This window comes from Bubalus kerabau, chromosome 1 (genome assembly GCF_029407905.1).
Source record: "Bubalus kerabau isolate K-KA32 ecotype Philippines breed swamp buffalo chromosome 1, PCC_UOA_SB_1v2, whole genome shotgun sequence".
Taxonomy (NCBI): domain Eukaryota; kingdom Metazoa; phylum Chordata; class Mammalia; order Artiodactyla; family Bovidae; genus Bubalus; species Bubalus kerabau.
The window spans coordinates 147,654,209-147,676,893 of NC_073624.1; the positions used below are offsets into that span (position 1 = coordinate 147,654,209).

The 22,685-nt window shown below is 37.0% G+C and overlaps 1 protein-coding gene across 8 annotated transcripts in view; it reads right to left on the bottom strand.

Moving 5' to 3' along the window:
* HERC4 (HECT and RLD domain containing E3 ubiquitin protein ligase 4) overlaps nt 1–22,685 on the bottom strand; it is a 127,117-nt gene that overhangs the window by 56,351 nt on the left and 48,081 nt on the right. For all 8 annotated transcript variants that reach the window (XM_055590889.1, XM_055590878.1, XM_055590894.1 and 5 more), the window contains 2 exons: nt 18,997–19,127; nt 6,081–6,241 (listed from right to left, as the gene is read on the bottom strand). In XM_055590889.1, coding sequence (XP_055446864.1) covers nt 6,081–6,241; nt 18,997–19,127 — 292 coding nt within the window. The remainder of the gene's footprint in view (nt 1–6,080; nt 6,242–18,996; nt 19,128–22,685) is intronic.

Below are 22,685 nucleotides of genomic sequence, written 5' to 3' on the forward strand. Positions count from 1 at the left end.
CTACTACACTCCAGAGCATCTGTATCTTCCACAGGGGAGCTTGTATTCCCATCTGGTAATCCCATTGTGGCTATCACTTAATGATTCCCCTTCATAGCCTGGTTCTGGTGGACAGCTGGGTTTGTATCCTGGATCCCATGGGATTTTAACAACTGGAGAAACAGTTCTTGGCTGGCTACCACCCTTAGTGCACAGCATGAACAGCCAGTGGAAACATATACCAGTTTTCTGTGAAAAGGCCTATAAGCTTGTCCCGGAGCTTTAGCAACCTACTGAGGTGATCTCTGGGAAGAGAAGCTGGTGGATGCCATCTCTGCAGTCTCCCTTTATCTTGCTTTAAGTTGCTAGACTCTCCTGCAAAGGAGCCTGTACCTTTAACAGGGCCCTGATTTACACAGCTGCTGCCCAAGAAACATCTCTAGGTTGCCTGGTTCTGCCAGCCACTGTGACTTTCACTTGCGGTCCCACAGGATGATATATATTTGTTTACTTAAAAGATGCTGCCTGAGAGTCTGGCACCCAATCAGCCTGAATCTAGGTACTTGTTGAAACTTTCCCCTTTGAGAAACTGACAGGTCTCAGCATATCCTCAACTAACTGGGAGCCACTAAAAATAAGACAGACTTCCTGGACATTAACAAAGGTTTGAGAGACAATCAAGAGTGAGGGCAGGGTTGAACTACATTACAACACTACAATAATCAAAATGGTATGATATTGGCATTAAAAATAAGACACAGATCACTGGAACAGAATAGACAGCCCAGAAATAAACCAAAGCACATATGAGCAGTTTATTTAAGATAAAGGAGCCAAGAATACACAATGGGGCACGCTAAGTCACTTCAGTCATGCCTGACTCTTCTGACACCCCATGTGTGCATATCAGGCTCCTCTGTCCATGGAATTCTCCAGGCAAGAGTACTGGAGTGGGTTGCCAGGCCCTCCTCCAGGGGATCTTCCCTACCCAGGGATCAAACCCACATCTCTTTATGTCTCCTGCATTGCCAGGTGGGTTCTTTACTGCTAGCGCCACCTGGGAAGCCCCACACAATGGAGAAGGACAGTCTTTTCAATGAACAGTGCTGGGGAAATTGGACAGCCACATGCAAAAGAATGAAACTGAACCACTATCTTCTACCACACACAAAAACCACCTCAAAACACTAAAGACTTGAATGTATGACCTAAACCAGAAAACTCTTAGAAGAAAACACAGGCAGCAAGCTCCTTGACATCAGTCTTGAGGATGATTGTTTGAATTTGACCAAAAAGTAAAGGTATCAAAAGCAAAAATAAGCAATAGGACTGCATACGAAACTAAAAAATTTCTATAGAGCAAAGGCAATCATCATCATGGATTAAAGACCAAAACGTTAAGATCAGAAACCATAAAACTAGAAGAGAACAGGCAGATCACTCTTAGACATAAATCATAGCAACATTTTTTGGATCTGTCTCCTAAGGCAAGGAAACAAAAGTGAAAATAAACGGGACTTAATTAGACTTAAAAGCTTTTTGCACAGCAAGGGAAACCACTGACATAACAAAAAGACCTATTAGATGGCAGAAACATTTGCAAATGATATGGCCAATAAAGAGTTAATAGCCAAAATACATAAACAGTTCCTATTATTCAACATTAAGAAAACAAACAGCCTGGTTAAAAAAAAAAAATAGGCAGAAGACCTGAACCAACATTCTTCCAAAGAAGGCATACAGAAGGTCAACAAGCAAATGAAAAGATACTCAACATCATTAATCATCAGGGAAACACAAATCACACCAAAATATCAACCTGTTAGATTGGCTATTATGCAAAAGACAAGAAACAACAAATGTTAGTGAAGATGTGGAGAAAAGGAAAGCCTCATGTACTGCTAGTGGGAATGTTAATTGGTACAGCCACTATGGAAACAGTATGGACGTTCTTCAAGAGATTAAAAATAGAACTACCATATGATCCAGAAATTCTACTTCTGGGTAAAACAAAAACACCAATTTGAAAAGATGTATGTACCACCATGTTCATTTTACAATAGCCAAAATATGGAAACAACCTATGTTTCCAGTGATGGATGAATGGATAAAGAAAATATGAGATGTGTATACATCTCATACATACACACACAAATAATATATACACAGCCATATACATGCAATGGAATATCAGCCATAAAAACAGAAATATTGCCATTTGTGACAACACAAATGATTCCAAAGGGTATTATGCTAAGTGAAATAAGTCAGAAAAATAAACACTATACAATCCTGCTTACATATGGCATCTAAAAAACAAACTACCACCAACTGAAAACAAGCTCATAGGTACAGAGAACAGATTAGTGGTTGTATATATTGCAAATGATTGCCACAATAAGTCTAGTTAACATTTATCACCACAGTTACAAAAGCGTTATCAAACTGTTAAGATTTATTCTCTTAGCAAGTTTCAAATATGACTGGAAATTTGTATCTTTTGAGCCCCTTTATCCACTGTGTCTGCCCCTATCCCCAGCCACCTCTGACTGGGGCTCAAAAGGTACAAATTTCCAGTCATATTTTAAACTTGGTAAGAGAGTAAATCTTAGTTTCATAACAAGAAAAAAAAAATGTAACTATGGTGACAGATGTTTAACTAAACTTACTGTGGTGATCATCTGTAATATATACCTGAAATAAAATATAGTAAGTCAACTAAAAAATTGTGTCTGATTCTTGCTGATCCCCAAAATTCAATGAGAATTCAAACATACTAGGTTTCCCTTCTTTTGATAGTAATGTTGCTGTCTGCATGGGTTCAGTAAGAGTATGTTACCCTTTTCACTAGTTTGTACTTCTTTCATAACTGGTTGAGCAATCAATTATATAACCAAAGGCTTTCCTGAAATGTCATATTTGAGAATGATGGCTATTGAATCAGATACAAGTCATTTTAAGGAATAAAGTTGGCTTTACTTATGGAGCCAATGCTTATGGTGCTTCAGGCCCAGTAAAAGATTACTTTGTCAGGTCTGGGACATTGTCATGGAAAGAACTGTGTTCTCCCCAAATTCTTATATTTGAAGTCCTAACTCCCAGAGGCTTCAGAAAGTGACCTTATTCAGAAATAGGGTCACTGCAGATGTAATTACTTAAACTGAAGTCATATTTGAGTAGGGTGGTCCACTAATACAAAATGACTGGTGTCCTTATAAAAGAACAAAATTTGGACACACATAAGCACACAGAGAGAATGAAGGCAGAGACTACTAGCCAAGGAATACCAAAGACTGCCAGCAAACCATCAAAAGTTAAGAGACATGGAACTCTTACAGCCCTCTGAAGGAAGCAACACTGCCAACACCCTGATCTTGAACTTCAAGCCATGAGGACTGTCAATCAATAAATTCATACTGCTCAAGCAAATAAGTTTGTGATATTTTATTATAGCCGCCCTAGCATACACATTCTAAAGAAAGGTTTACCCTTTGCCCAGTTCCAAGGAGAGAGTCTCAAAGTCTTGGGCATATCCTATTAAGAGTGTATTTGTTTACCTGTGACCTTGAGACCATATCAGATAGTTTATGCTAAAAATGTGATTTATGGTAGGGACCACAGAGTTATCTTCTAGAGGGGCTGAGTAAATAAAATTACATTTAATTAGTTTCTATCCTACACAGTTTTAGTACAGTACAAAGTAATTATCAGCCATAAAATTGTGGTAAAATACACATGGTAGAAAATTTTACTGTTTTAACCACTTTAAAGTATTAATTTCTGGCATTAAGTAAATTCACAGTGTTGTGCAACCATTATCATTATTCATCTCCAGAATACTTTATCATCCCAAACAAAAACTTTGTACCCATTAAAGAAGTCCTCATTCTCCCCTCTCTCAAGCACCTGGTAACCACTGTTCTCTCATTCTCTATAAATTTGTTCTAGGTACCTCATATAAGACGGATCATACAATATTTGTCCTTTTGTGTCAGGATTCTTTCACTTAGCATAATAATGTTTTAAAGGTTCTTCCATACTGTGGCATGTACCAAAATCTTATTCCTCTATATGAGTAATACTCAATTACATGCATATTCCACATTTATCTATCTATTCATCTGTTGATGGACAAATGAATTGTTTATACCTTTTGGCTACTGTGAGTAATGAGACTAAACAGCAGCAATAATGACTACCTTAAGAATTCTATTTCCTTTCCCACTTTAATACAAATAATCTCAAAGTATGCAGTTTTAAAGGCAACAAAATGCACCTCTAGGTGACTAAACTTTATAAACAGAAATACATGATTCCTTACAATACCCATGCTGCTTTAAATGACAAAATCTCTTTTTTAGGTTATTAACGGTGCCTTGTGGAAGAAACTGATATGATGAAATACCAACATGTTCCTAAGGACATAAGAAAAAGAATGATACTATTAAAATAAATGCAGGTTACAAACCAAAGAATGACTGGAACAAAGTAAAGCCATATTCTAACACAAAATCAAACAAAAAGAAGAAAAAAACAGTATCATATTCTGACCTTGGTTAAATAAGAAAATAACTGAGATAACCTTTCAACTACAAAAAAAAAAAATCTTCAAAGGTAATTCATATTAAAAAGTTTTGGGTCTTTCAAATGTCAATCTTCATGGCAGGTTCATCACTAAATAGTCTCAAGTGCCACAGCTCAGAGAAAAATCCCAAAGAAAATCAAGTATAGATAACATAAATAAAAAACAATTCTGAGGTACAGTTCAGGATGGTAAAGAAAGTATTTTAAAAAGTACATTTTGGTTGCAGCTTGTCAAAGAAGTAAATGAGAAAACAGCATTTGAGTACTTCAAATTTTTTAGTAGTAAATTAATATCAATGAAAAGATATCCAGATCTATTGAAAGAGTAACAGAAAATAAATTATGCATTTGTCTAAAACAGTGGGATATAAAAGCAAATTTTAAAGTTTAATATTTTGAATAAGTAATATATACATATATTCAAATTTCAGAGAAATAGACACGGTTATATATGTTAAAGTCTCATATATACCCAAGACTGTTAAAGTAACTGTTAAAGTCTCGCATATACCCAAAAGAACTGAAAGAAGGATCTTGAGATATTTATACGCCCATGTTTATAGCGCTATTCACAGCTGTCAAAAGGTAGAAACAATCCAAATGTCCATCAGCAATTAGTAGATAAACAAAATGTAGTCTATCTATACACACATGCTGTTAATAGCCTTACTATTAACATTCATGCTGTGACATGGATGAACTTTAAGGACATTAACAGTAAGTTGATAAAATAGGCCAATCACAAAAAGGCAAATACTGCATGATTCCACTTATGAGGTGAAATTTAAAGTGTTAGTTACTCAGTATTGTCCAACTCTTTGTGACCCCATGGACTGTAGGCCGCCAGGCTTCTCTGTCCATGGGATTCTCCAGGCAAGAATACTGGAGTGGGTTGCCACTCCCTTCTCCAGGGGATCCTCCCAACCCAGGAATCAAACCAGGCCTCCTGCATTGTAGGCAGATTCTTTAACATGTGAGCTACCTGGGAAGCCTTATGAGGTACTGAGTCAAGTCAAATTCTGAGAGACAGAATGCAGAATGACTGCCAGCTAGTGGGAAGAGTGAATGGAGAATTGTTGTTTAATGAACAAGGAGTTTTAGTTTTGCAAGATGCAATGAGCTCTGGAGGCAGCTGCAGAACGATGTAAATGTACTTAACAATACTGAACTCAGCACTTTAAAAATGGTTAAGTTCATAAACTTTGTTAAGTGTATTTTACCATAATCAAAATAAAAAACCAAAAATATTTCCCTCCCACTGGTCTCTAATCACCATTCGGTTTCCACCCTCTGAAACCACTTTCATTATTTTATTTATCTTGTGTTTCCTTATGCATATACAAGCAAATATAAATAAACTAAACCACAGTATATAGTATTCTGTATCTTGCTATTTTCCCTAAACAATGCATCTTGGAATTCTTTCATTTAAAATGTAGAAAAGTTCACCTCTTAAGAGCAACATTTTAACAACAGTTTTAGCATGTGCTGCAAAGCTTTAATATAAAAGAACTTACCAAAATCTGGTGGACACTGCCCATTATAAGGAAACCAATTTCCTTTCACAGTGAAAGGACTTTTCCTGTTGCTTGTTGAACCAGTTCCTAGCTGTCCATTACCACCAAGTCCAAAAGAATAAATTCGTCCTGATGAAGGAACAAAAGCAGAAGTGTGCTGCCTAGAGTAAAATGACAGAAAACCTCAGACTTAATGTTACCTTTCATGTAAATATAAAAATAATTTACATTTAGGAAAGCACAGTGAATATTACTGGTATAATTTTTCTCTTCAAAAATAAGTTAATAAGACCATTAGAGTTTTCAAGTCTTCTGTACAAATTTTTATTAATAGCCTTATTCTATACTGAATGAATTCTGTACCACACAGGTAGACTGCTTAAGCATGGTCCAGAAAATTCCCACAAATGTCCAAATTTAAAAGGCCCAGCTCTGTACTGATACCTCTTAAACTATACGATTCAGCTCTAGAGGCAGCATCTAACTGCTGTCCAAGGAAATCAGCGAACCACCTTCTCACTCAGGTTCTAGCTTAAAGCTGTAGTCTCTAAGGGCCTACACCATGTGGGTATCACTCAAAAGCTTTAGGGTAAGAACCGGGCAGAAGACTGGTACATATAAAAATGTATGGTAAGACAATGTTTCCTTTCTTCAAAAGAAACTGATTCTTATGTATACACACTCAGATTTCTCTAGAGGTACCCGAGTGGAAGCAAACAAATTACAAACCTAAGAAATTACAAAACTGAAGCTAGCGAAAACCCACTAATCCTGAATCTGTCCAACTCCCTATGATGCTTCATCACCATATATTTAGGAATGGGCTAAAGGTGATCATCCAGCTCAGGTATTGTGTTCCTCAAAGTTTCATGGATTCAATCAAGTCTGGCAAATTCTTATGTTATTTCTGTAAATACTGTCTCTCTCCCATGTATTCAATGCTCTTCTTGATAATATTAGACAAATGTTTTATCTTCCCAACACTCTAACAGTCTTTTAATTTCTCCTAAATATCCATATCCCTTGTGACTAATTTCCCTAGATCTGTTTTCCATATTATTACTTTACTCTTTAGCAGTATGTCCAACCTGCTGTTTCCATTATCCACTGAATTTAAAAATTTAATGACTATGTTTTATCCCATTTCTAGTTCTTCTTTTCAAATCATGCAGACAGTTACTTCATTTAAAACCCTTAATACATTGTGAAACATAATACATATACATCAATTCAGGACTATTCTGATAAGTCCCAAGCCTACTTTAGGACAGTCTTGTGGTTACAAATTCTGAGGGAAGATTCAAACAAGAGACTAAGCCAAGGCCAGAAAAGTCTCCTTAAACTAGCAAGAGAATATTTCACTGTGGACTCTTCCCATGAGGTGACTTTACTAGGAGGAGATGGTTTCGCAGGCCTCACTACCACGTCTATCACTTCTTCGGTCCTACCTCCTATTCCAAATTCCCTTGCCATCTGTGGTATATCGCTTATAAAAACTGCCAAAGTTATTCCATTCCCTATACCCATTACCCTTACAACATGACTTTTGTAGGGGTTCCCATCAAGATGAGGAATCTATTTCTCCATGTCTTAAAACTGGTCTCTGGCCTATGGCGTGCTTTGAACAGAATGAAGTAGAAATGACAGTGCATGAGGTGACCCTAAGCCTAACAGGTGGCTTTGCATTCCTTTCCTCTCTCTTTTGGAACCCTGCTATACTACTATGAGCATACTTAAGGTTAGCTTGAAGGATAATATACAATCTGGAGCAGAGATAAGCCGACCCAGCTAAAGATCCCACAGACTACCCAGCCCCTATCCAGACCATCAACTGATCAACTGAGTTCAGCTAAGATGAGAACTGCCCAACGAAGCCCACCAAAAATCACTAAGCCACAGAATTACTAGCTAAACAGGTAATTATGTCAGTAGTTTGGGGGTGGTTTGTCAAGCAAAATAAGCTAATTAATACATTACCCAGATTGGCAAATTTTTTCAGAGTAGCTCCAGAGTCAGTTCAAACTAACAGGTATTATTTTCAGATTTCCTTGTTTTTGCCCAGTGGAATTCTCTTTACTTCCCTGCAAACTAATCTATGCTATTTACTTAAAAGGACCTTTTGATTCCAGAGTTTTCAAGTTATCTAGCCTGTCATATAGCTGAAAAACTAAGGAGAATCTAACAACCAACTCATCTCAGAGCCAGATGAGCTAAAGTTAATAAAAATTTTTTAAATCAAGGATACACATTTAACAAAATAAACCATAAATGAACTCACAGAAAGGCTATGACAAACACAGACAGCTTCTTAAAAAGAAAAGACATCACTCTGCTGACAAAGGTCTGCACAGTCAAAGCTATGGTTTTTCCTGTAGTCATGTATGCATGTGAAACTTGGACCATAAAGAAAGCTGAACGTGGAAGAATTGATGCTTTTGAACTGTGGTGCTGGAGAAGACTCTTTGGAGTCCCTTGGACAGAAAGGAGATCAAACCCATCAACCCTAAAGGAAATCAACCCTGAATATTCATTGGAAGGACTGATGCTGAAGCTGAAACTCCAATACTTCAGCCACGTGATGCAAAGAACTGACTCATTTGAAAAGACCCTAATACTAGGAAAGACTGAAGGCGGGAGGAGAAGGGGACGAAAGAGGATGAGATGATTGGATGGCATTACCAACTAGATGGACATGAGTTTGAGCAAGCTCTGGGAGTTGGTGATGGACAGGGAAGCCTGGCATGCTGCAGTCCATGGGGTCACAAAGAGTCGGACATGACTGAGCAACTGAACTGAACTGAACTGATGCAAAGAGACGACTCACTGGAAAAGACCCTGATGCTGGGAAAGATTGATGGCAGGGGGAGAAGGGGACAACAGAGGATGAGACGGCTAGATGGCCTCATCGACTCAATGGACATGAGTTTGAGCAAACTCTGGGAGATAGTGAAGGACAGGGAAGCCTGCCTGGCATGCTGCAGTCCATGGGGTTGCAAAGAGTCACACACAACTGAGCGACAGAACAACAAGCATATAAAACAAACTGCTGTGGCTGAAGAAGGGCTTAACGTTGTCCAGTCTGCCTCCTTCAGGAAGTAGTACTGTGATATTTTAAAGGAACATATCAATAATTTGAAAATTACTGCTCAATACTAGTTCATTAAATTCCTCCACATACTGGTCTATTAAAGGTGTGGTTCTTAATCCTGGCCACATTTTGGAATCGCCTAGGAGTGAACCTAGGCAACAATACATATTACTAAAAACTCTCCAAAGATTACAGCACAGAGTTAGAGCCACTGAACAAACATAACTATCTCAAGTCCTATATTTGATGTAATAGTTCAAAAATAGTTATGATACTATACTACTGGAATTTGAACCCTTTCCTTTTAGATTATCTCCCTTGATGAGTTCATATTTCTGGTATCCCTTGGTTGCTTCCTTCAAGAAGTTCCTGACAATTATTTATTAAGGAAATAATACATAGTTCTTGTAATACCAACTACCTGCAAATCAAACTGGTGAAGGTATCAACTGACATTCCCTCTGTAGATAAGTTCTTACATCTCTATCAATATATAACTGAAATTCCTCCCCCAATCCAATAGTTAAATAAAATTATCAGAAAGAACTAAGTTTACAGAGCTAAGAATAACTGTTCAAATCATGCTCATCTTAACTATGAAGAATTACAAAACTGGATTAACAGTAAATAATCTGTGATATCTCACAGGAGACTGATTAAATATTTCATCAGAAAAAAATTACCAAAATATTTATAATCTTTTAATGAATTATGCATGAAGTTGAAAAAGAAAAGTTGAACTCTCTACACGTTACTGAATATATATTCATGTAGTACACGTTACTGAATATATATTCATGTAGAACTTCAACAGTCTAATAAACATTATGATAGTAAGCATTTCTGTCCACTTACATGTTGAGCTTTTATTCACCTTTTACAATAGATCTTGATGAAGGCCTTGACAAATTATTCCCATAAATCATTTTTCAAATACACGGTCAAACAAACAAAACTGAGCAAAGAAACGGGGAACACTGACCTTATCTGAGCAGAAAGAACAACAGAAACAGACTGCTAAAGATTTCAGATGTTGGAATTTTCAAACACAAGAACCTAGAATAATTCTGTTTAATAGTTGCTTAATGTCCAAAGAAATAAAGGCCAAGGCTGAAAACTGACCAATAGCTAGAAATGTTAAATTAAAAAAAAAAAAAACTGTTTCAGATTTTTAAAAAGAGTATGAAACATTAGGACTGAAAAATCACAATAATCACAATTGAGATCTTAAAGGTTTAACAAAAAATAGATATAGTATGAGAATTAGTGAACTGAAGCATAAATCATAAAAATAATCAAGAAGGCAGCAAATAGAGGCAAAAATGTGGAAAGTTAAGAGAGAAACTACAAGGTGGAGCGAGACGATTTAATACACATCCAATCAGGGGCTTCCCTGGTGGCTCAGTGGTAAAGAATCTGCTTGCCAATACAGGAGACATGGGTTCAGTCCCCAATCTGGGAAGATCCCACATGTGGTACAGTAACTAAACCCATGCACCACAACTATTAAGCCTGTGCTCTAGAGCCCAGAAGCCACAACTACTGAGCCCACAAGCTACAAATACTGAAACCCTCAAGCCCTAGAGCCCATGCTCTGCAATGAGAGAAGCCACCACAATGAGAAGCCCACACACTGCAACTAGGGGGTAGGCCCCATTTGCCACAACTAGAGAAAAGCCCATGCAGCAACAAAGACCCAGTACAGCCATAAATAAATACATAAATTTCTTTTTACAAATATACATCCAGAGTCCTATGAGGAAAGGAAAAGCTGTATCTAAAGAGACAAAGAGATTAGAATTTCCCATAACTGATCAAAGATATTACTCCACAGATTCAAGAAGCCCAGTAAGAAAATGAGGAAATTCATTCCTTAACAAATGAAAGGAAAACTGAAGAGACAAAGAGAAAAGAGACAAACTGTCTTCAATCATTCCTTAACAAATGAAAGGAAAACTGAAGAGACAAAGAGAAAAGAGACAAACTGTCTTCAAAGGAGCAACGTACCAACAGCTGAATTCTCAAATCTGAAGACAAAAGACAGTGGAATGTTATCTTAAAAGTGCTGAAAGCAAACGCCAAGCTAGAATTCTATAACCAGCAAAATCATTCATGAATAAAGGTGTAATACAGACATTTTTAAATATGCAAAGAATCTGCCACCTGCAAATCTACATAAAGGAAATACCAGAGGGTGGTTGATAAATGGAAAATGATACTAATTATTATAAAAATTGAAAAGAAAGTAGTAAATGCATGTACAGCCATTTCTAAATGTGCACTGACTATATGAAGCAATGTTTTTCTGGGGTTTAATAATATATATAGAATGAAAATTAGGAAAGGTAAATGGAGGTCTTACAACTCCTGGGAAAGTATTAATATAAAGATTAATGTTATTTCTAGAGTAACAATTTAAAAAGTTTCCAAATTTGCAAAATGGGTATAGGGAATTCAGTTAAGTTCAGTCGCTCAATAGTGTCAGACTCTTTGCAACCCCAGGGACTGAAGCACGCCAGACTTGCCGTCAATCACCAACTCCAGGAGCTTGCTCAAACTCATGTCCATCAAGTCAGTGATGCCATTCAACCATCTCATCCTCTGTTGTCCCCTTCTCCTCCCACCTTCAATCTTTCCCAGCATCAGGGTATGTTCCACTGAGACAGTTTTTCACATCAGATGGCCAAGTACTAGAGCTTCAGCTTTAGCATTAGTCCAATGAATATTCATCTATCCAATGAATATTCAGGACTGATTTCCTTTACCGCTGACTGGTTTGATCTTCTCGCTGTCCAAGAGACTCTCAAGAGTCTTCTCCAACACCACAGTTCAAAAGCATCAATTCATCACTGCTTTTTTTATGGTCCAACTCTCTCATCCATACATGACTACTGGAAAAACCATAGCTTTGATTAGACGACCATTTGTCAGTAAAGTAATGTCTCTGCTTTTTAATATGCTGTATAGCTTTGTTATAGCTTTTCTTCCAAGGAGCAAATGTCTTTTAATTTCATGGCTGCAGTCACCATCCACAGTAATTCTGGAGCCCAAAACAATAAAGTCTGTTACTGTTTCCATTGTTTCCCTATCTATTTGCCATGAAGTGATGGGACCAGATGCCATGATCTTAGTTTTCTGAATGTTGAGTTTTAAGCCAGCTTTTTCACTCCTCTTTCACTTTCATCAAGAGGCTCTCTAGTTCTCCTTCACTTTCTGTCATAAAGGTGGTATCATCTGCATATCTGAGGTTATTGATATTTCTCCCGGCAATCTTGATTCCAGCTTGTGCTTCCTCCAGCCTGGCATTTCACATGGTGTACTCTGCATATAGTTAAATAAGCAGTGTGACAATATACAGCCTTGTCGTACTCCTTTCCCAATTTTGAACCAGTCTATTATTCCATGTCCAGTTCTAACTGTTGCTTCCTGACCTGCACACAGGTTTCTCAGGAGGCAGGTCAGGTGGTCTGGTGTTTTTGTCTTTTGAAGAATTTTCCACAGTTTGTTATGATCCACACAGTCAAAGGCTTTGGCATAGTCAATAAAGCAGAAGTAGATGTTTTTCTGGAATGTTCTTGCTGTTTCTATGATCCAGCAGATGTTGGCAGTTTGATCTCTGGTTCCTCTACCTTTCCTAAATTCAGCCTGAACATCTGGAAGTTCTTGGTTCATGTACTGTTGAAGCCTAACTTGGAGAATTTTGAGCATTACTTTGCTAGTGTGTGAGATGAGTGCAATTGTGCAGTAGTTTAAACATTCTTTGGTATTGTCTTTCTTTGGGACTGGAATGACTTTTTCCAGTCCTGTGGCCACTGCTGAGTTTTCCAGATTTGTTGGCATACTAAGTGCAGCACGTTCACAGCATCTTTTAGGATTTGAAACTGCTCAGCTAGAATTCCATCACCCCCACTAGCTTTGTTCATAGTGATGCTTCCTAAGGCCCACTTGACTTTGCACTCCAGGATATCTGGCTTGAGGTGAGTGATAACACCATTGTGGTTATCTGGGTCATTAAGATCTTTTTTGTATAGTTCTTCTGTGTACTCTTGCCACCTCTTCTTAATATTCTGCTTCTGTTAGGTCCATACCATTTCTGTCCTTAATTGTATGCATCTCTGCATGAAATGCTCCCTTGGTATCTCTAATTTTCTTGACAAGATCTCTAGTTTTTCCCATGCTGTTTTCCTCTGTTTCTTTGCATTCAGTTAGGAAGGCTTTCTTATCTCTCCTTGCTACTCTTTGGAACTCTGCATTCAGATGGATTTATCTTTCCTTTACTCCTCCTGCCTTTTGCAATTTCCAAATGAAGGCTTGGGTGATAAACTGCAATTAATTTTGATTAACTTCAGCACTCTGCACAGTTTTAGCTACCTACCCCTTCACCCTCCACCCTGTGACAGGCAGTTATCCAATGATCCAGGAGTATCTTGCACACAGCTTGTGGGAGCCAGAGCAGGCTATACGGATTCTGTCCTTATATATGAGATCAGTCCTTTGATCACTGATTGTGGCTTTTGATTACAGAGGAACAGACACAAAAGGAGGATAAGTCTCTTCTGTATCCCTTCTGACCACTGTCACAAGCCTATTCTCCAGCTGAAGAGACTTCCAGGACTGAAAGGGCTGGTGTGTGTGTTGTTTTTTAATTTTATCTTCTATTTTCTTCCCTTTATTTCTTTTGCCCCTTTTAAAAGTCAGTTGTTTAAGATCTAGGACATTCAAATGTAACTGAATATAGAGGGGAATTTAGAAAGTCATTCTGCATGCCCAGGGAAAGGTACAGTCTCAGAAAAGAGCTGAGAAGACCTTAGGCTTACAGTTCAGTCTGATCCTTGGCACAGAGACAATCTGTAACAATCCAAACAAAACAAAAATCAGCAAACCCTAGAGAAGAAGCAGAATCTTTTTTCCAGAGTTACCACATTTTAGGTTCAAAGGTCCAGTTTTCAAAAAGAAAAAAAAAATCTGAGAATATTAAAAATTACAAAAGCATGGCCCAATCAAAGAAAAAAATAAACCAACATGGAATGCAAAATGATACAGCTACTTTGGAAGGCAGTTTGATAGTTTCTTACAAAGCTAAACTATTACAATATGATCCAGCAAAAGAGCTCTTCATTATTTATCCAAAGTAGTTAAAAACCTGTGTCTATAAAAAACTTAAACACAGATGCTCATAACAGCTTTATTTGTAACTGCCAAACCTTAGAAGCAACCAAAATTTCCTTCAGTAGGTAAGTGGATAAACAAACTTATATCTAGACAGTGGAATATTATTTAGCATTAAAAAAAAATCAGCAACCAAGTTATGAAAAAACACAGAGGAACCATAAATGCATATTACTAAGTAAAAGAAGACAATCTGAGAAAGCTACAAAGTATGTGACTCCAACTATGAAATTCTGGAAAAGGCAAAACTATAAGAGTAAAAGTCAGTGATTGCTAAGAGTTAGGGTGTGGGGGGGATGAATAAGAGGAGCACAAAGTATTTTTAGGGAAGTGAAAATACTCTATATAATACTACAAGGGTGGATGCACATCAATATACATTTGTCCAAATAGACAGAATAAACCCTAATGTACAATACGTATACTTGCAATAATCTGTCAATGTAGTGATGAAAAGAAATTTTCACATATTGAGGTATGGGAAGTCATTCTGGCTCACACCTAAGATAACACAAATTTAACACTAATTAAAACAGCTGGTTTGTGGCCCATCAAACATACATCCCACACCTGCTCTAATTATTAAAGAAAAGGACACAATGACCAGAAATAAATAATGTTCATGGTAAGAATAAAGATTAAATCCCTGCTCCCTTCCTGGGATGCCAATCCTGGCACTCCTTCGATGATAAAAGACTCTCTTCCCAGGTTCAAGGCCACAGGGACTTGCTGTGTACATGCTCATATCTCTTTTAGAAACTCTGAAGCAATCTACTCATGACTTGTTTGATGGGTCTTTGTTCCAACACGATATAAAACTGTGCTGAAAAGTATGCTTTTCTGGAGCTGTTCCTCAGTTATCTGAGAAGCTGTCTTCCAGGCTAACTGTCCTCAGTTTGGCTTAAATAAAGCTCCTTTCTTTTTTCCTATTATAGACTGTTTAATTATGAATTAATTTTCTTGTGAACCTAAAAATGCTGTAAAAAAGTCTACTTTAGAAAAATGAAACAACCAGATGATGAACCTTAATAGACTGAAACAATTTCCTTAAGATACTCAAATAACTAAAGAAAAACACGAAAATAGTCAAGAAAACAGTATATGAAGAAAATGAAAATACCAATAAAAAAAACAGAAAGCCTGAAAACAAACCAAAAGTAAATTATGGAGATGAAAAATACAATAACCAAAATTGAAAGTTCAATAGAGGAATCAAAGGCAGATTTGAGCAGAAAGAAAAATGAATAAGGGAACTTGTGAAGATAAAACAACTGAAATTACTAAGTCTCAAGGGGAAAAAAAAATGGAGACAAGGAAACAGAACCTAAGGAACATCTATGGAACATCATGGAGTGCACCAAAAAGGCACTGTAGGAGTTCCAGAAGATAAAAAGAGATAGAGATCATCTGAAGAAGTAATAACCAAGAAGTTCCCAAATCTGATGAAAAACACAAACATCCAAGAAACTACAAGTAGGATAAACTGAAACAGACCCATACTGAGACACATTATAATCAAATCGTTGAAAGACAAAGAGAGAACTTGAAGGAATCAACAGAGAAGTGACTTGTTACATACAAGGAATCCTCAATAGGATTATCAGCAGATTTCTCAGCAGAGACTTTGCAGATCCAAAAGCAGTAGGCTTATATATTCAAATTACAGAAAGAAAAACCTATCAACCATGAATTTGATACTCCCTCAAAGCTCAGTCAGTAAAGAATCTGCCTGCAATGGAGGAGACCCAGGTTCGATTCCTGGGTTGGGAAGGTTCCCTGGAGAAAGAAATGGCAGTATTCTTGCCTAGAAATCCCATGGACAGAGGAGCCTGGCAGGCTACAGTCCATGGAGTTGCAAGAGTCGGACACGACTTAGCAACTAAACCACCACCAAAATTCTCCTTCAAAAATGAGAGAGAAATTAAGACATTTATAGATAAAAGCTGAAGGAGTTTGTTATCACCAAACTTGTCCTTTAAGAAATACTAAAAGAAATCCTACAGTTGAAATGAAAGGACACTAGTTACTCAAAGTTGTATTAAAAAATAAAGATCTCAGTAAAGGTAAATATGGGGCTTCCCTGAGAGCTCAGCTGGTAAAGAATCCACCTGCCACGCAGGAGATCCTGGTTGATTCCTGGGTTGGGAAGATTCACTGGAGAAGGGATAGGCTACCCACTCCAGTATTCTTGGGCTTCCCTTGTGGCTCAGCTGGTGAAGAATCCACCTGCAATACGGGAGACCTGGGTTCAATTCCTGGGTTGGGAAGATCCCCTGGAGAAGGGAAAGGCTACCCACTCCAGTATTCTGGCACAGAGAATTCCATGGATTATATAGTCCATATGGTCACAAACAGTCAGACACAACTGAGGAACTTTCACAAGTAAATATACGGGTGATTATAAAAACTAGTACTATTCTAACTTTGGGCCTTTTCCTCCAAATTTTGTTTTCTACAGAATTTTAGAGACTAATGCATAAAATTATTAATTTTTTTTGACACACAATGTATATAAAAGTTATCTTGTGACACCAATAACTGAAACCAAATAGGGACAGAGCCATATAGGAACAGAGTTTTTGTATGTTATTGAAACTGACTTTGTATAAATTTGAGTTAGTGTTTAACTTTAGGATGCTGCTACTGCTACTGCTGCTAAGTCGCTTCAGTCGTGTCTGACTCTGTGTGACCCCATAGACGGCAGCCCACCAGGCTCCCCCGTCCCTGGGATTCTCCAGGCAAGAACACTGGAGTGGGTTGCCATTTCCTTCTCCAATGCATGAAAGTGAAAAGTGAAAGTGAAGTCACTCAGTCGTATCCGACTCGTAGCAACCCCATGGACTGCAGCCTTCCAGGGTCCTCCATCCATGGGATTTTCCAGGCAGGAGTACTGGAGTGGGGTGCCATTGCCTTCTCAACTTTAGGATATTAAATGTAATTCCTATGGTAACCACAAAAAAAATAGCTAAAGAATATACAGAAAAGGAAATAAGGAAAATAAAACATTTCACTGCAAAAAATAAACACAAAAGACAGTAATGTAGGAAAATCAGCAAAAAGACATACAACAAAAACTAAAAAATATTGCTGAAAGAAATTAAATAAATGGAAAGATCCCACATTCATGGATTAAAAGACTTAATATTATTAAGATGTCAATACTTTTCAAAGTGTTCTACAGACTCAATGCAATCCCCATCAAATCATGGAAATACAAATTAAAATCATGATTAAGGCCACTCATTATATATCCACAAGATTAGCAAAAATTTTGAAATATAACAATACCAAATTGATAGTGATGGGAAGGTAAACTGGTGTAAACATTCTGGTAAAAAGGATAACATTAACCTGTAAAATTCAAGTATACTCTATGACCCTGGGAAGCCCTAGTGGTTCAGCAGTAAAAAATCTGGCTGCTAATGCAGGAGACACAGGTTGAATCCCTGGGTCAGAAACATCCCCTGGAGAAGGAGATGGCAACTCACTCCAGTATTCCTGCCTGGGAAATTCCACGGACTGAGGAGCCCGGCAAGCTACAGTCCATGGGGTCACAAATAGTCAGACATGACTTAGTGACTAAACAACCACAAACGACCCAGAAATTCCATTCTAACTATACACTTTAGAAATATTAAAGTTTATGTATATCAAATAATAAATGTTCAAAGCAAAATTATTTGCAACTGCCAAAAATGGAAATACCCAAGAGTCCATCAGTAACAGAATGAGTAAATAATTATAGATGCATACAGTTGAGTAAAACACAGCAGTAAGACCTAATGATGGAGAACCATGGCTATACACAGATGGATAATCATACACATGATGTTAAAAAAAGAAAGAAAAGGAAGTCACCAAAGGCTACCTGCAGCATAATTCTGTGTATCTGAATTAACTGTTGGAAAAGTAAATTATATTACATAGAGATATATACCAGCTGGAAAAAAAATTAAGCTAAGTGGTCAAAACCAAGCAAAGGGTATTTTGCCTCTGGGGACCAAAGGTGAAGCTCAATTACAAAGCTCAGACTCCTATTTACTCCCAAGAACTGGGGATGGGGAAATCAGTATTCCAGTTCAACTTTCACCACTGATTAATCTTATGTCTTAAGTAATTAATTGGTCAATTTGTTCATTCTTTTTTTTTTAATTTGTTCATTCTTTAAAGAAAAAGGTGGACAAGCAAAAGAAAAAAAGACTATAACTTCAAGTGTAATGTTACATGGAACGGCACTGTTCAAAAAGGAATGACCCACAAATGTTACCACAGCACAAGTGGAGGGTTACCCTGCATGCTACTGCCATATTATAAACAAACAAGTCAAGGCAAAATCCTTCTTGCCAAGAGAATTAATGTATACATCGAGCAAAACGCACCCCTTAAGAGCCAAGACAGTTTCCTGAACATGTGAATAAAAATGATCAGGGGAAAAAAAAGGAAGCCAAACAGAAAGGTACTCAAGTTCATCTGAAATGCTACCAAAGAAGCACACTTTGTGAGAACCAATGGAAAGGAGCCTGAGCTGCTGGAAGTCATTCCCTATGAATTTGTGGTATAATAATAGTAATAATTAAAAGACCCCTGGATTGTTAAAAAAAAAAAAACACCCTAATAATTGGGTTATAGATCAAAATACTCTTTTCTATAACCACTTACCTTCCACAAGCAATCTGAGTGACAATGCTTCCCATAAGTTCAAAAACTTTTCTTGGGTTTATTTCATGACTGGTAGAGTTATGACCCAACTGACCATACCCTCCAGCTCCAAAAGTAAACACTCCGCCTTCCTAAAAAGAAGACAAAATCCTTTGTGATTAGAAAGCCTGATAAAAGGAAATAATCTTCAGGAAAACAAGTTTCATTAAACCAATACTATTTTTTGCACTGCCTTTTACTATCTTTATATTCTTGTCAAATCACAGAAAATTTCATAAAACCTAAAAATGGTATCATTTTCAGTTTCCAAAGTAGCTCTGCAAAGAAAAAAAAAAAAAGTATGTATAAACAGAGCACACAAATATACCTACTCTTAGCATAGTGTTACTATAGACAATCTTTAAAATATTTATCATAAAATACATAACTGGATTAAAGGTAATATTTTTTAAAAAGTAATTCATGATGACAGTTTAACAAAAGCACAGTTAGTATTTTTTCAGTTCAATTGCTTTTCTTCATAGTTGCATCTATGTAAACGAATTTAAGCTATTAAATGAAAGTGGAATAAGAGTATTTATACAGACTGCTATGTCAGGAAATTGATTTTTCTGTTTAAAAACTTTTTATCAATGGGAAATTTCAACAAAGACACAAAAGTAAAGACAAATATATATATATATATGTATTTATCTACATACGAATTATCATACAACGGTCACTTTCAAATGGTAAAACTTAGACAACCCTGGTTCATTGATGCCCTTGCCACCCCCTTTTGGAGGGTATTTCAAAGCAGAAAACTGTACCAAAGATACTTTAAACTAGTAAACTGTGGTCAATAAATCATTTCACCTATAAATGTGTATGTATTCTCAATGGAACATACCTCTAACAGATAAAAATATATAACACAATACCACTATACAGAAAAAAATATTAATTTCCTTTTTTGGACAGAAATAGCATGGGGTCACAGTCCGACATGACTGAGTGACTGAAGTTTTGTTTCTCAGGTTTTTTCATCTTACTGACATTACTGACTTGACATAAGATTGTGAATATTTAAAATACACACCATGACATATATATACCCTGTGGAATTATTACTACAGTCAAATTAATTAACATATCTATTACCTCACATACTTTTTTGAGGGAAGGAAAAAGCTCAGATCTACTATCAGCAAATTTTAAGTACCGAATACTGTATTGTTAATAGTCACTATGTTGTACATTAGATCCTCAGAATGTAAAAATCTTCTAACAGGAAGTTTGTACCCTTTGACCACATATCCCCAGTTTCCTCATGCCCTACACCCTGGGAACTACCATTCTACTTAATGTTTCTGTGAATTTGACTTTCTATTCCTAATTGCCTTCCCTTTCACTTTTTTTTAAACAATTCCATGTATAAGTGATACCATTTAGTACTTGTCCTTGCCTGGCTTATTTCACTTAGCATAATGCCTCCAGGTTCACTTATGCAGTTACAAATGAAAGCATTTCCCCTTCTTATGACTGAATAATATTCCAGTATATGTATGTATGCCCACGCACACATGTACACATCACATTTCCTTTATCCACTCATTTGTCAGTGGACACTGGTTGTTTAAATATTTTGGTTATTGTGAACAATGCTTCAGTAAAAACGAGCATAGTTATCTCGTTGAGATCCCGTTTAACGTCCTTCAGAAATACATCCAAAAGTGGGATCGCTGGATCTTACAGTGGTTCTATTTTTAATATTTTGAGGAATCTTCATACTGTTTTCTGTAATGTCTGCACCAAGCTGCATTTCCAACAGCAGAGTATAGGGTTCCCCTTTCTCCGTAAACCTGTTTTTGTTTTTTAATTATAGCGATCATAACAGATATGAGTTTGTGGTCTTGATTTGCATTTCCTGAAGACTGTGATGTTGATACCTTTTTCATGATCTTTTGGTCATTTGTGTATCTCCTTCAGAAAATGTCTATTCAAGGCCTTTGCCCATTTTTAAATTAGACTATTTTTCAGTCATGAGTTATTTGAGTTTCTTATGTATTTTAGATATTAACCCCTAACCAGATATATGATTTACAAATATCTTCTCTCATTCCACAGGATGACGTTTCATTTTGTTGATTGTTTCCTTTGCTGTGCAGAAGCTTTTAGTTTATTTTTGCTTTTGTTATCTGTGTGCTTTTGGCGTCACATCCAAGAAATAACTACCAAGACTCATGCCAAGAAACTTTCTCCCCAGGTTTTCTCCTAGGAATTTTACAGTTTCAGGCCTTACATTTAAGTCTTTATTCCATTTTGAGCTACATTTTGTAAGTGGTATGAATTAGGGATCCAGCATTTGCATATGGATGTTCGGATTTCCCAGTATCATTTATTAATGATGATGTATGCTTTCAGCATCTTGTTAATGATTTGCTGCATTTATTTCTGACTATCTAGGACTGCAAGATCCAACGAGTCCATCCTACAGGAGATCAGTCCTGGGTGTTCACTGGAAGGACTGATGCTAAAGCTGAAACTCCAATACTCTGGCCCCCTCATGCGAAGAGTTGACTCACTGGAAAAGACCCTGATACTGGGAGGGATTGGGGGCAGGAGGAGAAGGGGATGGCAGAGGATGAGACGGCTGGATGGCATCACTGACTCGATGGACATGAGTTTGAGTGAACTCTGGGAGTTGGTGATGGACAGGGAGGCCTGGCGTGCTGCGATTCATGGGGTCGCAAAGAGTCGGACACGACTGAGCAAATGAACTGAATTGATTCTGTTTCATTGGTATTAATATATGTGCTTGCTTTTACACCACTATCATGCAGTTTTGGTTACCATAGCTTTGTAATATAGCTTAAAATCAGGAACCACGATGCCTCTACTTCATTGCTCTTTCTCAAGATTGCTTTGGCTATTCTGGGTCTTTCGTGTTTCTGTATGAATTTTAAGATTGTTCCATATCTGTGAAAACTGCTACTCGAATCTGAAACAGATTACATTGAATCTGTAGATCACTTTGAGTAGTACAGACATTTTAACAATATTTGTTCTTCAAATCCAAGAACACGAGAAATCTTTCCATTTATTTGTCTTCTTCAATTTCTTTCATTGATGTCATATAGTTATCAGTGTACAGGTCTTTCCTCTGTTTGGTCTACCTTTATTCCTAAGCATTACATTGTTTTTAATGCTACTGTAACTGGGGCTGCTGCTTCTCTCTTTTTAGTTCGTTAGTGTATAAAAACACAACCCACTTTAAATGTTAATTTGTATCTTGCAATGTCACTAAAATCATTTATTGGTTCTAACAAGATGTTTCAAGGAGTCTTTAGGGTTTTCTCTTTATAGTATCAAGTCATCTGCAGAGACAATTTTACTTTTTCCTTCCTAACTTGAATGTCTTTAATGTTTCTCATGACTAATTGCTATGGCTAGGACTTCAAGTACTTTTTTTTTGGCCATGCAGCATGCGGGATCTTAGTTTCCCAACCAGAGATGGAACCCATATCCTCCCACAGAGGAAGCATGGAGTTCCAACCACTAGACTCCCATGGAACTCCCCTTCCAATTCTATCTTAAAGAGCAGTAGTGAAAGTGGGCATCCTGTTTTGTCCCTGATCCCAAAGGAAAAACTTTTAAATTTTCACTTTTCAAACTTTTCACCATTAATTATTATATCAGTGGTAGATTTG